This window comes from Excalfactoria chinensis, chromosome 2 (assembly GCF_039878825.1).
Source record: "Excalfactoria chinensis isolate bCotChi1 chromosome 2, bCotChi1.hap2, whole genome shotgun sequence".
Taxonomy (NCBI): domain Eukaryota; kingdom Metazoa; phylum Chordata; class Aves; order Galliformes; family Phasianidae; genus Excalfactoria; species Excalfactoria chinensis.
In genome coordinates this window covers 141210737-141223777 of record NC_092826.1, presented here as the reverse complement: position 1 = coordinate 141223777, position 13041 = coordinate 141210737, and the positions used below count along the sequence as shown (strand labels likewise).

The following is a 13041-nucleotide window of genomic DNA, read 5'->3' as shown; positions in this document are numbered from 1 at the left end:
CAAAATGGTGCAAACCTGCCCAAAGGAATGCTCCACAGATGGAGGGATGTGCCTCAGAGGGGAGTGATGTGCTCCAAAATGGATTGGTGCACCCCAAAATGGGGGACCTGCTCTGAAAGGGAGAGATGTACCCAAAAAGGGAGAAACTGACCCCGGATGGGGGAGATCTGCCCCCAGGGGGAAGGGTCTGCCCCAAAAGTGATAAATCTGCTCCAAAACGAGGGGACCTGCCCTGAAGCAATCTCCCAGTCACCCCATCTATCCCCGAGCTGATGCTGTGGGTGGGCTCATGCTGACACCTCATGCCTGGGGCAGTGGATGGGCCCTGGACCCCCTGGACCCCCTGGAGTGAGTGCTCGGCCTCCTGTGGGCCGGGCTACCAGCGCCGGTACCGCTTCTGCTCTGCACATCCCGGGGTGCCCTGCGCAGAGCCACAGCTTCAGGAGCGTCCCTGCGCCCAGCAGCCCTGCCACCGTGAGTGCTCAGAGCTGGGAGTGGGGACAGGAGGTGGTGGGGATGGGGGTGGGGGTGGGGATGGGGATGGGGGGCCATCCTGTGCTGATGGCCTGTTCCTCCACAGCTCCCGACTGTGCCGCAGTGCCAGGATCAGTGTTCAGCCACTGCGGGCCCCCCTGTCCCCGCTCCTGCGATGACATCTCGGTGAGTGGTGACCCCTGGTTGTCCCCATCCCATCCCCTCATCATGTCCCTGGAGCTCACCAGGGCTGTGTCCCCATGGCAGCACTGCACGTGGCAATGCCAGCCCGGCTGTTACTGCACCAACGGCACGCTGCTGGATGCAGCAGGCACGGCGTGTGTGGCCCCAGAGAACTGCACCTGCCTGGACACACACAGCGGGCAGCGGCACCAGCCGGGGCAGAGAGTGCCACGTGGTGATGGCTGCAACAACTGGTGAGTGGGGTGGGGTGAGGGCAGCAGGGATAGCATCCACCTCATCCCCATTGTCATTCCTGTGGCCATCCCATCCACAACCCCATTTCCATCTCATCCCTATTCCATAACCCCATCCCCATCCCTGCCTCTCATTGCTCTCTGCCCGCAGCACCTGCACCCAGGGGAGACTGCTGTGCACTGGGCTGCCCTGCCCTGGTGAGTGCGGGGGTCCCCATAGAGGGAACGTAGTGTCACTGTGCAAAGAGATGCTGCCAACTGCCCCCACCCCATCCGCAGTGCCCGGTGCCTGGTGCGAGTGGTCCCCATGGACGCCATGCTCGAGGAGCTGCGGGGATGAGGCTGCCATGCGGCACCGTGTCTGCTCCTGCCCTGCACCACAGCAGGGGGGGCCGGGCTGTCCCGGGGGGCAGGAGGGGCACGGGGACACCGGGATGCAGCTGCAGCGCCAGGAGTGTCCCTCTGTGCCACCCTGCCCTGGTGGGTGCTGGGAAAAGGGGTCTGGGGATGCTGAACTGTGGGTGTCCCATGCTCAGTGCCCACAGGGTCTGCCCGATGTCAGTGCCTGTAAGTTCTATGGTGGGAGGGCCGTGCTGGGGCTGCCCCATGCTTGGTGTCCACAAGTGCCATTCTGGGGTTGCTGAAGTGCTGAGGTGGGGTCCTGGGGGGGCCATGCTGCAGATGTCCCATGCTCAGTGCCCACCTCTCTCCCCTCACAGAGGATGGGGCCTGGAGTGCCTGGGGGCCCTGGTCAGGCTGTGGGGGCTGCGGGGGGCAGACGGTGCGCACCCGCTCCTGCTCCAGCCCCCCTGCCCGCTTCGGGGGGCTACCCTGTGCCGGGGAGGCACGTCAGAGCCGGGCCTGCCCATGGGCCACCAGCACCTGCCCAGGTGAGGCTGCGGGGTCCTGGGTTCACGGTCCCCTCACCACTATGGCCAACCCCTCCCATCCCCCCCAACACACCGCTGCTCCCTGCAGAGTGTGGTGGTGGTCTGGTGGTCTTCGCCTGCGGAAAGCCGTGTCCCCACTCCTGCGAGGACCTGCGGGAGGACACTGCCTGCATGGCCACCCCCCGCTGCCTGCCCGCCTGCGCCTGTCCCCATGGGCAGCTGCTGCAGGACGGTGACTGCGTGCCCCCAGAGCGCTGCCGCTGCGTGTGGGGTGCGTGCTGGGGACACACATGCGGGGTGATGGTCTGGGTGTGCTGCATGCAGTGGGGTGGTGGGGATGGGGTACGGGGTGCAGATTTGGGGTACGGGATGAAATGAGAGTGCAGGGATGGAGTAAAGAGCGCTATGAGGTGGTGGAGTTGGAATGTAGGTTGCAGTGGGGTGGCAAAGATGGGGTACGTCATGCAGGGATGGGGTGTATGGTGCCATGGGATTGCAAGGATGGGGGCATGGTATCCTGGAATGGCAGGAAAGGGGTGCAGGGTGCAAGGAGATGGTTGGGATTGCACACAGCATGCATGGACAGGGTGCAGGGTGCTATGGGAGGGCAGAGATGGATGTAGGGTACGGTAGATGGGATGTAAGGTGCTATGGAATTGCAAGGATGATGTGCAGGATACCATGGGGGGGTGGGAATGGGGTACAGCATGTGATAGGTTTGCAAGGGTGGTGCTTGAGGTGTTGTGAAGTGACTGGGATACAGGATGCAATGGGATGACAGGGCTGGGATGCAGAGAGCTTCATGGTTGCAAGGATGGGATGCACCATGCAATGCCATGGCAGAGAATGCAGGGAGGGGCTGTGCCATGACACAGGTAGGGCACAGGAGGGGGGCTGGGGTGAAGGATGCTGTTTTGCATCAGATGATGTGTGCCTGTGCCCCCCACAGGACCCTCCAAGAATGGGAGCATCTGGGAGCAAAATGGGACTGTCCCTATGCAGGAACTTCAGCCTGGTGAGACCTTGCAGAGACGCTGCCAGAACTGGTGAGAACCCCCATCTCCACACCCAGCCCCCATAGAGGACCCCATGGTGCACAGGGATGGCACTTAGCCCATCCCTCACCTTGCTCCCTGTCCCTCAGTACATGCAAGGCCGGCACACTGCAATGCCATGCAGAGCCTGGGTGCCGTGTGGATGGGGGCTGGAGCCCCTGGGGGCCCTGGTCCCCCTGCTCCCCAGGCTGCCACTCCGGCACCCAGCTTGCCTCCCGCCAGTGCAACAACCCCACACCCCAATTCGGGGGTCGGGGCTGCTCTGGGCACAGCCAGCGCCAGAGACCCTGCCCTGCCACTGAGGGCTGCCCAGGTGGGAGCTGGGGGGCAGCTGGGGGGCATGGAGAGCACAGGGTGTATGGTGGGCATGGAGTATATAGGGTACGTGGGGGGCATGGGATGCATGGGGCATGTGGGGTGGATGGGGTGTCAAGGGATGGCCCAGGATGCATGGTGTATGTAGGGTACATGGGATGCAGAGCGTTCATGGTATGGGTGGGGTAGAAGGGGCTGTCACAGGGTGCCTGGGATGAACGGGGTGCCATGGGGTAGCACAAGGGGGGGCAGTTGTGGATGGCATAGTGGGGATCCCTGCAGGGCACCCTGTGGCACGATGCAATGCTATGCAGTGCGGTGCTGTGCAGTGCAGTGCAATCCTGCACAGAGCAGTGCAATCCTGCACAGAGCAGTGCAGTGCCATGTGGTGCCATGTGGTGCCACTGCTGCCACAGCCCCAGTGCCACATGGGTTGTGGTCCCTTGTCTCCCCCATACCCTTTCCCCTGTCCCACAGAGGAGGAGCCGTGGGGTGAGTGGTCCCCATGGGGGCCCTGCAGCGTCTCCTGCGGTGGGGGGGAGCAGCTCCGCCGTCGGGACTGCCCCCCCCATGGGGGATGCCCAGGGTTGGCCCTGCAGAGCAAGACCTGCAACATCCACGTGTGTCGGGGTGAGTGTTGCTCCCTATTGGTAGCACAGGTAGCTTGGGGGGACACGGGGTAGTGTGGGGTCCTTGGAGTGGCATGGAGGGGCACTGGGTGGCACAGATTGGATGGAGTGACATGGGTAGCACAGGGTGCTTGGGGTGGCACAGATTGGATGGAGTGGCATGGGTAGCACAGGGTGCTTGGGGTGGCACAGATTGGATGGAGTGGCATGAGGTGGGTGGTGGGACATGGGCTGGGAGAGTATGCATGGGACAGCATGGTGTCCTTGGGGGTGGCACTGACTACATAAAGTGGCATCACATGTATGGAGGGGCATGGGGCAGCATGGTGTGTGCAGGATGCTATAGGATGGATTGAGGAGGAAGGGGGCAGATGGGGTGGCATAGCGTGCCTGGGTTGGATGGGGTGGCACAGGATTGCACACAGTGGTTGAGGGGACATGAGGTGGCACAGGGTGGCAGGGAGTAGGTGGAAGGATCAGGGTGTATGGGATGGGACAGAGTCCTCGGGGTGGATTGAATTGGATAGGTTGGTGCCTGATGGATGAGTGATGTGGTGGGCGGGATGGCATGGAGCACACAAATGGGCTGGCATCCGCAAACCATGTCCCTGCACATGAGCCAGAGCTGCAGGGATGGAGCAGTGGGGGGTCTGGAGGCGCCAGGACCCCCCTCCCTGGGTCCAGCCCACACTCAGCCCCATCGCACAGAGGCGGGCTGCCCACCGGGACGGCTGTACCGCGAGTGCCAGCAGGGCGAGGGCTGCCCCTACAGCTGTGCCCACCTGACCGGCCGCGTCGCCTGCTTCCCTGGGGGGTGCCAGGAGGGCTGCCACTGCCCCGCCGGCACCCTGCTGCATCACGGCCACTGCCTGCAGGTGAGCACCCACACTGGGGTCTCGCGCACCCATGGGTGCAGCCTCCTCCTTGCACAGCACCTGGCTGAGGGGTCTTTGCTTGGTCCCTCTGCGCTCGGGGGGTGACTTTGGCGTGGGTGCTCCCTGGGGCTGTGGGTGCTCCCTGCTCCCATGGGTGCTCCCTGATCCCACGGATGTGTCTCTGGTGCGCGGTGCAGGAGTGCCCCTGCGTGCTGACAGCCGAGGTCCTGCGGGAGCTCCGGAACAGCCCTGCCGACCCCCAGGCAGCCGCTCCACTCCTGGACATCCAGGGATTCCCCCTGGTTCTGGACCAGGAGGTGCCGCCGGGCAGCACCATCCACTCCGCCTGCACCTCCTGGTGAGCACTCGGCCCCCTCCCCACTCACCCTGCCCCCCAGATCCCCACCCAGTGCGCCCACTCCGCTTTCACCCCGTGTCGTCACCCCCCCAGCACCTGCCTTCACGGCCGCCTCAATTGCTCGGAGCCCGTGTGCCCTCGGGACGGGGGCTTCTCGCCCTGGGGTCCTTGGAGCAGCTGCTCGCGGAGCTGCGGGGGTCTGGGGGTGATGACGCGTAGAAGGGGCTGCACCAACCCCGAGCCCGCCCGGGGGGGCCGGGACTGCGCCGGGCCGCGCTCCGACAGCAAGTACTGCCAGAGCCCCGAGTGCCCAGGTGCGCATCAACCCCGCTCCCCGCCGTGCCGAGGCTGTGGGATGCGGGGATGACACCGCGTGCTCTGCTCCCCGCAGCCATCCCCACGACGGAGCCCGAACCCGGTGTCCCAGGTGAGAGCGGTGCTGCGGGGGGGCATCTGGGACAGGGAGGGCCTCGCAGCCGGGCCCCCCCCGCTGCCAGCGCCCCCCTCCCGGGCAGGTGTGGAAGAAGAGGAAGGTTTCGGCCCCTGGTCCCCCTGGAGCCCCTGCTCCAAGACGTGCACGCACCCCGAGCGTCCGGCCACCAAGACCCGCGAGCGTCCGTGTGTCGGGACGGCCGCCTGCAGCGGGGGCAGCTTCCAGGAGCAGCCCTGCAACCTCCCCCTCTGCTCAGGTCGGTCCCTCCCCCCCCCGCGCCCCCCACGGGCTTTGCGCTGCGTGGCACGGCCGGCAGCGCTGCCACCCCCCGCGTCTCCGCAGACGTCCCCCCGTGCCAAGGCGAGGACTGCGTCGGTCTGAACTGCTCGTGGGCGCCGTGGGGGCCGTGGGCCGAGTGCTCCCGCAGCTGCGGTGTGGGGCGGCAGCAGCGGCTGCGGGCTTACAGCCCCCCCGGCGCGGGCGGCCGCTGGTGCCCGGGGATCCTCAGCGCCTTCGTGCAGCGCCGCTTCTGCAACTTGCAGGCGTGCAAAGGTGGGGGTGGCCGGGGGGTGGGCGGCACCCCGAGGGGCTTTGATCTGCCCCGGGGGGGCCGTGGGAGTGACTTCCGTCCCCTCGTGTCCCGCCGGCTGCAGTGGACGGTGCGTGGTCGACGTGGAGCCCCTGGTCCCGCTGCGACCGCACGTGCGGGGGGGGCCGAGCGGTGCGCACCCGATCCTGCACCCGACCGCCCCCCAAGAACGGGGGACAGCGCTGCCCTGGAGAGAGACACCAACTGCTCCTCTGCAACGCCCAGCCCTGCGGTGGGGGGAGGACGGAGGGGGAGAGATGGTGTTGGATGGGATGGGAATGGGGAGAAGATGGGGATGAGGATGGGATGGGGACAGGGAGAGGATGGGGGTGAGGGTGGGATGGGGATGAGATGGGGGTGGGAATGGAATGGGGATGGGAATGGAGATAGGGATGAGAATGGAGATGGGAACAGAGATGCAGATGGGGATGGGGTTGGGGTTGGGGTTTTGGATGGGGATGTGGACGGAGTGGGACCTCAGCACTGGTCCCGCTGACATGTGCCCCCTTCCAGGTGACAGCTGCCCCCCTGGCATGACCCTGGTGACCTGTGCCAACCACTGCCCCCGACACTGTGGGGACCTACAGGAGGGAATCGTCTGCAGGGAGGAGGAGCACTGTGAGCCCGGCTGCCGCTGCCCCAATGGTGAGTGCCCCTCTCCTGTTGTCATTGCATCCCTGGGGGACCACGGCCTGGGAGATGCTCGGGGGTTTTGGAGTGCCCTTGGTGGGTATGGGTGGTAGCAGGGCTCCATGCTATGCCTGTGTGCTGCAAATGCTCACAGTGCTGGGAATGCACTGCAAGCACACTCATGCACTGCAAGAATGCTTGCAGGCAGGGCTGCACATGCACTACAAGCACATGTGCACTGCAAACATGCCCAGAGCTGACTGCACAATCAATGTGCTTGCTTGGCAGCACGTGAGCTGCAAACCTGCCAAGTGCTGGGAGAGCACTGCAAAAGGCACTCGTGGGCAATACTGTGCATGGTGTGCAGTGATGTGCACTGCAGGTGCTTGCTGCTGGCAATGCAAATTTGCAGAGCTGCCCATGCACTACGTGCAGAGCTGTGTGCACACTGCAAATCCAGTGCTGGGCATGCACTGCAAATGCATGCAGAGCTGTTTGTGCATCGCCAATGCACGCGCATGTAAAGCTGAGTGCATGGGAATGGCTGCATCCAGCTGGAGGCTGAGCCAGGCTTGGCACACACACATGCACACGTGCAGACTTCCCTGGTGACGCTGCCCTCCTGCAGGCACACTGGAGCAAGATGGGGGCTGCGTGCCCCTCACACACTGCGAGTGCACAGATGCACAGGGCCACGGTTGGGTGCCAGGCAGCACACATCATGATGGCTGCAACAACTGCACGTGCCTGGAGGGCCGCCTGCACTGCACCGACCGCCTCTGCCCACCGCTGCGCTGCCACTGGAGCCGCTGGTCACGCTGGTCTCCGTGCAGTGTCACCTGTGGGGACGGCCAGCAGACGCGCTTCAGGTGGGGACGTGGTGCTGACACTGGATGGACAAGGCACCGTGGGCTGTGAGGACCTGTCAGCTCCACGTCTTCTGCTTTGTCCCTCGACAGGACGCCCACGGCGGGCTCAGGGGACGAGGAGTGCCAGGGGGAGCAGATGGAGAACCGGGGCTGTGCCATGGGGCCTTGCCCACCTCTGTGCCCCCAGGGCAGCTGGGAGAGGCGGCTGGGGGACACGTGGCTGCAGGGCGAGTGCCAGCGATGGTTAGTGTCCCAAGTTGGGGGGGGGTGACTGCTCCTGCATTGCCTGCAATGTGGGTATCACCTACCCCATGGCTACAACCTACCCTATGGGCATCACCACCAGCCCAATGGGCATCACTCAGCCCCATGGGCACCACCTACACCCTGCAGGTATCATCTACACCATTAGTTTCCTTCCCCGTGGGCACCACCTATCCTGTGGGCATCACATACCCTGTGAGCACCACCTGCCCTATGGGCATCTCCTGCCCCATAAGCATCACTAACCTCTTCAGCATCCTGCACCGCATTGCTGTCACCACCCTCCCCATGGCACTGACCCTTTTTATCCCCTCCCACAGCACTTGCACTCCAGAGGGCACTGTTTGCGAGGACACCGCCTGCGCCGGTGAGTGCTGCGCAGTCCCAAAAGTCCCCGGGGCTCTGGGGATAAAGGGGACTGGACAACACTATGGCCCGTGACCTGCCACCTCTCCACCCCAGGGGCTGAACACTGCACGTGGGGCACATGGAGCCCCTGCTCCCGGAGTTGTGGCACAGGTCTGACCTCCCGGGAGAGCTCCTGCTCTTGCCCATCTCCGGGTCCCCCTGGTGCTCTCTGCAACGCCAGCACGGGGGATGGAGACAGAGCTCAACGGGAAGTGCAGGCCTGCTACCTTCGCCCCTGCCCAGGTAGGGGATCAGCACGGGTGTGGGGCAGTGGGGCCATACCCGCTCCTCACCTTCTGCTCTGCCACAGCTGAGTGCTCCTGGAGTGCCTGGAGTTCCTGGGGCAGCTGCTCCTGCAGCTCCCCGCTGCAGCACCGGCACCGGCATCGGCACCGGCACGGCCCCGGCCTCTGCGTGGGGTTGGATGTGGAGCTGCGCGCCTGCAACGCCTCGGGTTGCTCCGGTTAGGACGGGGATGGAAGGGATCCTCCTGCCACAGCAAGCCCTGCCCACATCCTGCCCACCTTGGTGACACTTAGGGTGCCCCTGCCCATTCCGTGTGCTACTGCCCTGGCCCTATTTGTCCCTATGTGCTCACTGGGGTGTCCCTTCCAATCCCTGTGCACTCCCTGGAATGCCCCTGGCACCATACGCTCCCTGCCCGCACCCTGCCCATCTCACCATACACTGGGATGTTCCAACCCCAACTCCACATTCATCCCCACAGAATCCAGCTGTGAGCCCCCCTTCAAGTTCCAGCCCTGCAGCCCTCCCTGCGCCCGGCTCTGCTCCACACTGCAGCACCCAGAGCTGTGCCCAGCCCAGTCCCACTGCCTGCCCGGCTGCTTCTGCCCCCAGGCAAGAGGGGCACGGGGAGGGGGGGCTGGGGGCAGCCTGGTGGGCTCTGAATCCGATGGAGGGGAGGGAGGGCTCAGAAAGAGCCCAGTGCCCATGGTGGATGCTGGAGACAAATGGCAGAATGCCACTGAGGGGGCAGGAGAGGCTGCAGGGTTTCCATGTGGACACTGTGGGGACAACAGTGGGGGAACACTGCAGGGACACTGCATGGACAGCGGGGGGATGCTGCAGGGGTGCTATGTGGACACAGTAAGGACTGCAGGGATATGTTAGGGGATGTTTGGGGGACACTACAGGAGTAGATGGGGATGCCGTGGGAACACTGTGGGATGGTCGAGTAACACTGTGGGGATGCTGCAGGGATGGTTTGGGGATGCTGTAGGGTTGTTTGGGGATGCACCATGTGTGCCTCCACATCCCTGTGTCCTGGCAGGGGCTCCTGGAGCAGCATGGTGCCTGCGTGCCCCCCGAGCAATGTGACTGCATGTACACCAATGGGTCAGGCAACCTGATGACACTGTCCTCAGGAGACACCATCCTGTTGGGATGCAAGGAGTGGTGAGTGGGGCTGCGGTGCACCACGGGGGTGTCCCCCATATGAGGGGCCAGGGACAGCACCAGGAGTTCAGAGCTGTTTGTTCCCTCACAGTGTGTGCCAGGACGGAGCCCTGCAGTGCAGCAGTGAAGGCTGCCAGGGTGAGTGCATCCCCCTCCTGCCCCATGGCTGCTGCTGTGCTGGCAGTGCCCTGTCCCCATGCTCCATGGCTTTCATTGTGCCTGCAGTTCCACAACCCCATGCCTCATGGCTGTGGTTCTGGTGGTGCCACGTCCTCATGCCCCAACCATGGGACATGCCAGTGCCTCCCACCCAGACAGCAGTTCTGTGTCCCCACAGGGCTCCTCCCACTGAGCCCCTGGTCAGAGTGGACGCCTTGCAGCACCTGCCTGCCCCTGTCCCCATCCCACCTGGGGGATGTCACACCCCACGTGTCAGTGCAGCACCGCTACCGAGTCTGCCTGGACCCACAGAGTGGCCAGCCCTGGTCTGGAGACAAGGCTGTGTGCTCAGCTGAGCTTCAGCAGCAGCAGCTCTGCCCAGACCCCGACATTTGCCAAGGTACCGCACTGCTGCAGGGCATGGGGGTAAGGGGCCCCATGTCCACCCCCCACATGACACCAGCATCCCATAGAGCTGTGCCTCTGGAGCCCCTGGGGGCCATGGGGGCCCTGCCAGCAGCCCTGCAGTGGGAGTTTCCACGTGCGGCACCGCCACCTCCAGCGCCGGGCGGGCAGCGGGCAGTGCCGGGGGGCACACACCCAGAGCGAGAGCTGCAACACGGCCGTGTGCCCAGGTAACCCCCCACCCCTCCCCAACCCCGGGACCCAAACCCAGATGTGGGCTGACACCAGGCTGCTGTGCGCAGGAGAGGACTGTGAGGAACAGGGAAGGGTATTTACCACCTCCTGCGCCAACAGCTGTCCCCGCGCCTGCACTGACCTCTGGCAGCATGTGGAGTGTGTGCAGGGGGGCTGCAAGCCAGGTATGGCCCCCCACACCAAGTGCATACGGCACCCCTTCGCACCCTGTGTCCATCCTGCCAGGCTCTCACAGCACAGTGGTTCCCATCCCACGCCCCCTCCCCACAGGGTGCCGGTGCCCACAGGGACAGCTGCTGCAGGATGGGCTGTGCGTGCCCACAGCCCAGTGCCGCTGCGGGCTGAGCAGGGACAATGGCACCCAGGAGCTGTGGCCGGGGCAGGAGGCCACCATTGAGTGCCACAACTGGTGGGTGCTGTGGGGCTCATGGCACAGGCAGGACTGCGCTGTGCCCATCACTGATCCAGTGATTCAGGGGCACTGGGTGTTGTGGTTGGGCTCCATCCTCATGCAGCCACTCCACAGCACCTGTGAGAACGGCACCATGGTGTGCCCAGCACTGCCGTGCCCTTCCTACGGGCCCTGGTCCACCTGGAGCCCCTGCTCAAGCAGCTGTGGCAGAGGCCGCACCTCCCGGCACCGCACCTGCAAGCCGAGACCCGGTGGGGTGCCCTGCACGGCCAGCAGGACGCAGGAGACAGCTGAGTGCAGCCCCCAGCCCTGCCCTGGTGAGCACCCAGCAGCGCCACCAACATCAGCACCAGCACCAGCACTCCTCCGGGTTGGCACTGAGCCTTGTCCTCCCACAGCTGTCTGCCAGCTCAGCCCCTGGTCCCCGTGGAGCCCCTGCAGCAGCAGTTGTGGTGGGGGCCGCTCGGAGCGCAGCCGGGAGCTGCTGGGGGGTGAGGAGGAGCCGTGCCCCATCCCAGCATTGCAGCAGCACCGCATCTGCAATGTGCACAACTGCACACAGGGTAAGGGCTGCCCAAAGCAGGGAGCCTTGAGGGGGGGGGGTATGGGGCTTACTGATGGCTGTGTCCTCGCCCACAGAGTGTCCCCACAGCCAGGTGCACAGAGAATGTGCCAACGCCTGTCCCCATGCCTGCGCTGACCTGCGCCCACACACACAGTGCCTACCACAGCCCTGCCAGCCTGGCTGTGCCTGCCCACCTGGACAGGTGGGGCCATGGGGTTGCACGGGGCACGTGGGGGATGGGGCAGAAGCCTCAAGGTCCCCATTACTTGTAGGTGCTGCAAGATGGAGCCTGTGTGCCCCCTGAGGAGTGCCGCTGCACGCTCGACCCCAGCATGCCCGGAGTGCTCAACCTGTCACGGGAGGAGCAAGAGCAGGAGCACCCACCAGGCAGCCGCCTTCAGCACCGCTGCAACACATGGTGCATGCTCCCAGCCCCACAGCGTCACTCCACAGCAGGGGACACAGAGCTGGGTGGTGCTGGGCACTGATCCCCTCTCTGTCCACAGCGTTTGTATCCGTGGCACCTTCAACTGCTCACAGGAGGAGTGCAATGGTGAGGGCATCCCATCCTCATCCCTGTGCCCACGCTGTGATCCCTGTGGCACAGCTGGGCGTTACTCCATCCCCCTGCAGTGGATTGCCTGTGGTCCTCGTGGTCGCCCTGGTCCCCCTGCTCAGTGACGTGTGGGATGGGTGAGCAGCTCTCACACCGGCACCCACTGCGGCAGCGCCTCTATGAGGGGGCTGAGTGTGTGGGCCCCCCCGTGCGCCGGGCCCTCTGCCACCTCCCCGACTGTGGTGAGTGTCCCTGGTGTCCCCAGGTATGGCTGTGGTCTCATCAAGCTTCAAAGCAGGGCATGGAGCAGGACGGGGTGATGGGGTGGGTGGTGAGGGAAGGGCACAAGCTGTCACTGTGGGATGATGAGGCTCTGGGGGTGCATGAGCACCTGGCAGGGTTGGGGGTTGTTCCTCACTGCCACCAGCCCCGGCCACTCCAGTCCCCACATGCTGAGCTGCTGCATGGCCGGTGCCGGTGACACATCCCATGCTGCTGGCAGCCTGCCCAGAGGGGGAGCGCTGGCAGGGCCCTGGGGTGCCACCAGGCTGTGAGCAGAGCTGCAGGGACATCCTCGGTGAGGCCTCTCCAGGCTGCATCCCCTCCCCATCCCCCGGCTGCACCTGTGAGCCTGGCCGCTACCGCAACAGCAGCGGCCACTGCGTGCCCTCTGCCCTCTGTGAGTGCCTGCACCAGGGGCAGCTCCACCAGGTGAGCAGGGCACAGCGCCCAGGGGTGCCCAGGGGTGCCTGGAGGTGCCCCCACCTCTCTGACTGAGCTCTTACCCCCCAGCCTGGCAGTGAGTGGCAGGATCAATGCGCGAGGTGCCGCTGTGTGGATGGCAAGGCCAACTGCACCGATGGCTGCACACCGCTCTCCTGCCCCGAGGTACGACCCCACTGCCCCTCACTGTCCCCCATTGCCCCTTCCTTCCCCCTCCTGCCCCCCACTTCCTCTTGGGTCCCTGATGCCTGAAGGCTGCAGCACCTCCCCTACAAAGACAGGCTGAGGGAGCTGGGCTTATTCAGCCTGGGGAAGAGAAGGCTG

General features: G+C 65.0%; 1 protein-coding gene across 1 annotated transcript in view; it reads left to right on the top strand.

Moving 5' to 3' along the window:
* Positions 1-13041, top strand: part of LOC140249116 (SCO-spondin) — a 35692-nt gene that overhangs the window by 21573 nt on the left and 1078 nt on the right. The window contains exons 65-102 of the mRNA XM_072330419.1: positions 316-474; positions 581-660; positions 742-911; positions 1063-1109; positions 1191-1391; positions 1631-1801; positions 1890-2072; positions 2751-2847; positions 2946-3169; positions 3649-3801; positions 4509-4675; positions 4873-5033; positions 5127-5347; positions 5425-5460; positions 5549-5722; positions 5809-6018; positions 6120-6287; positions 6569-6700; positions 7314-7554; positions 7645-7797; positions 8139-8185; positions 8281-8469; positions 8537-8689; positions 8954-9084; positions 9518-9642; positions 9734-9780; positions 9980-10201; positions 10275-10436; positions 10509-10625; positions 10732-10870; positions 10988-11190; positions 11272-11436; positions 11513-11640; positions 11711-11856; positions 11945-11991; positions 12072-12236; positions 12497-12705; positions 12787-12882. Coding sequence (XP_072186520.1) covers positions 316-474; positions 581-660; positions 742-911; positions 1063-1109; positions 1191-1391; positions 1631-1801; positions 1890-2072; positions 2751-2847; positions 2946-3169; positions 3649-3801; positions 4509-4675; positions 4873-5033; positions 5127-5347; positions 5425-5460; positions 5549-5722; positions 5809-6018; positions 6120-6287; positions 6569-6700; positions 7314-7554; positions 7645-7797; positions 8139-8185; positions 8281-8469; positions 8537-8689; positions 8954-9084; positions 9518-9642; positions 9734-9780; positions 9980-10201; positions 10275-10436; positions 10509-10625; positions 10732-10870; positions 10988-11190; positions 11272-11436; positions 11513-11640; positions 11711-11856; positions 11945-11991; positions 12072-12236; positions 12497-12705; positions 12787-12882 — 5639 coding nt within the window. The remainder of the gene's footprint in view (positions 1-315; positions 475-580; positions 661-741; positions 912-1062; positions 1110-1190; positions 1392-1630; positions 1802-1889; positions 2073-2750; positions 2848-2945; positions 3170-3648; positions 3802-4508; positions 4676-4872; positions 5034-5126; positions 5348-5424; positions 5461-5548; positions 5723-5808; positions 6019-6119; positions 6288-6568; positions 6701-7313; positions 7555-7644; positions 7798-8138; positions 8186-8280; positions 8470-8536; positions 8690-8953; positions 9085-9517; positions 9643-9733; positions 9781-9979; positions 10202-10274; positions 10437-10508; positions 10626-10731; positions 10871-10987; positions 11191-11271; positions 11437-11512; positions 11641-11710; positions 11857-11944; positions 11992-12071; positions 12237-12496; positions 12706-12786; positions 12883-13041) is intronic.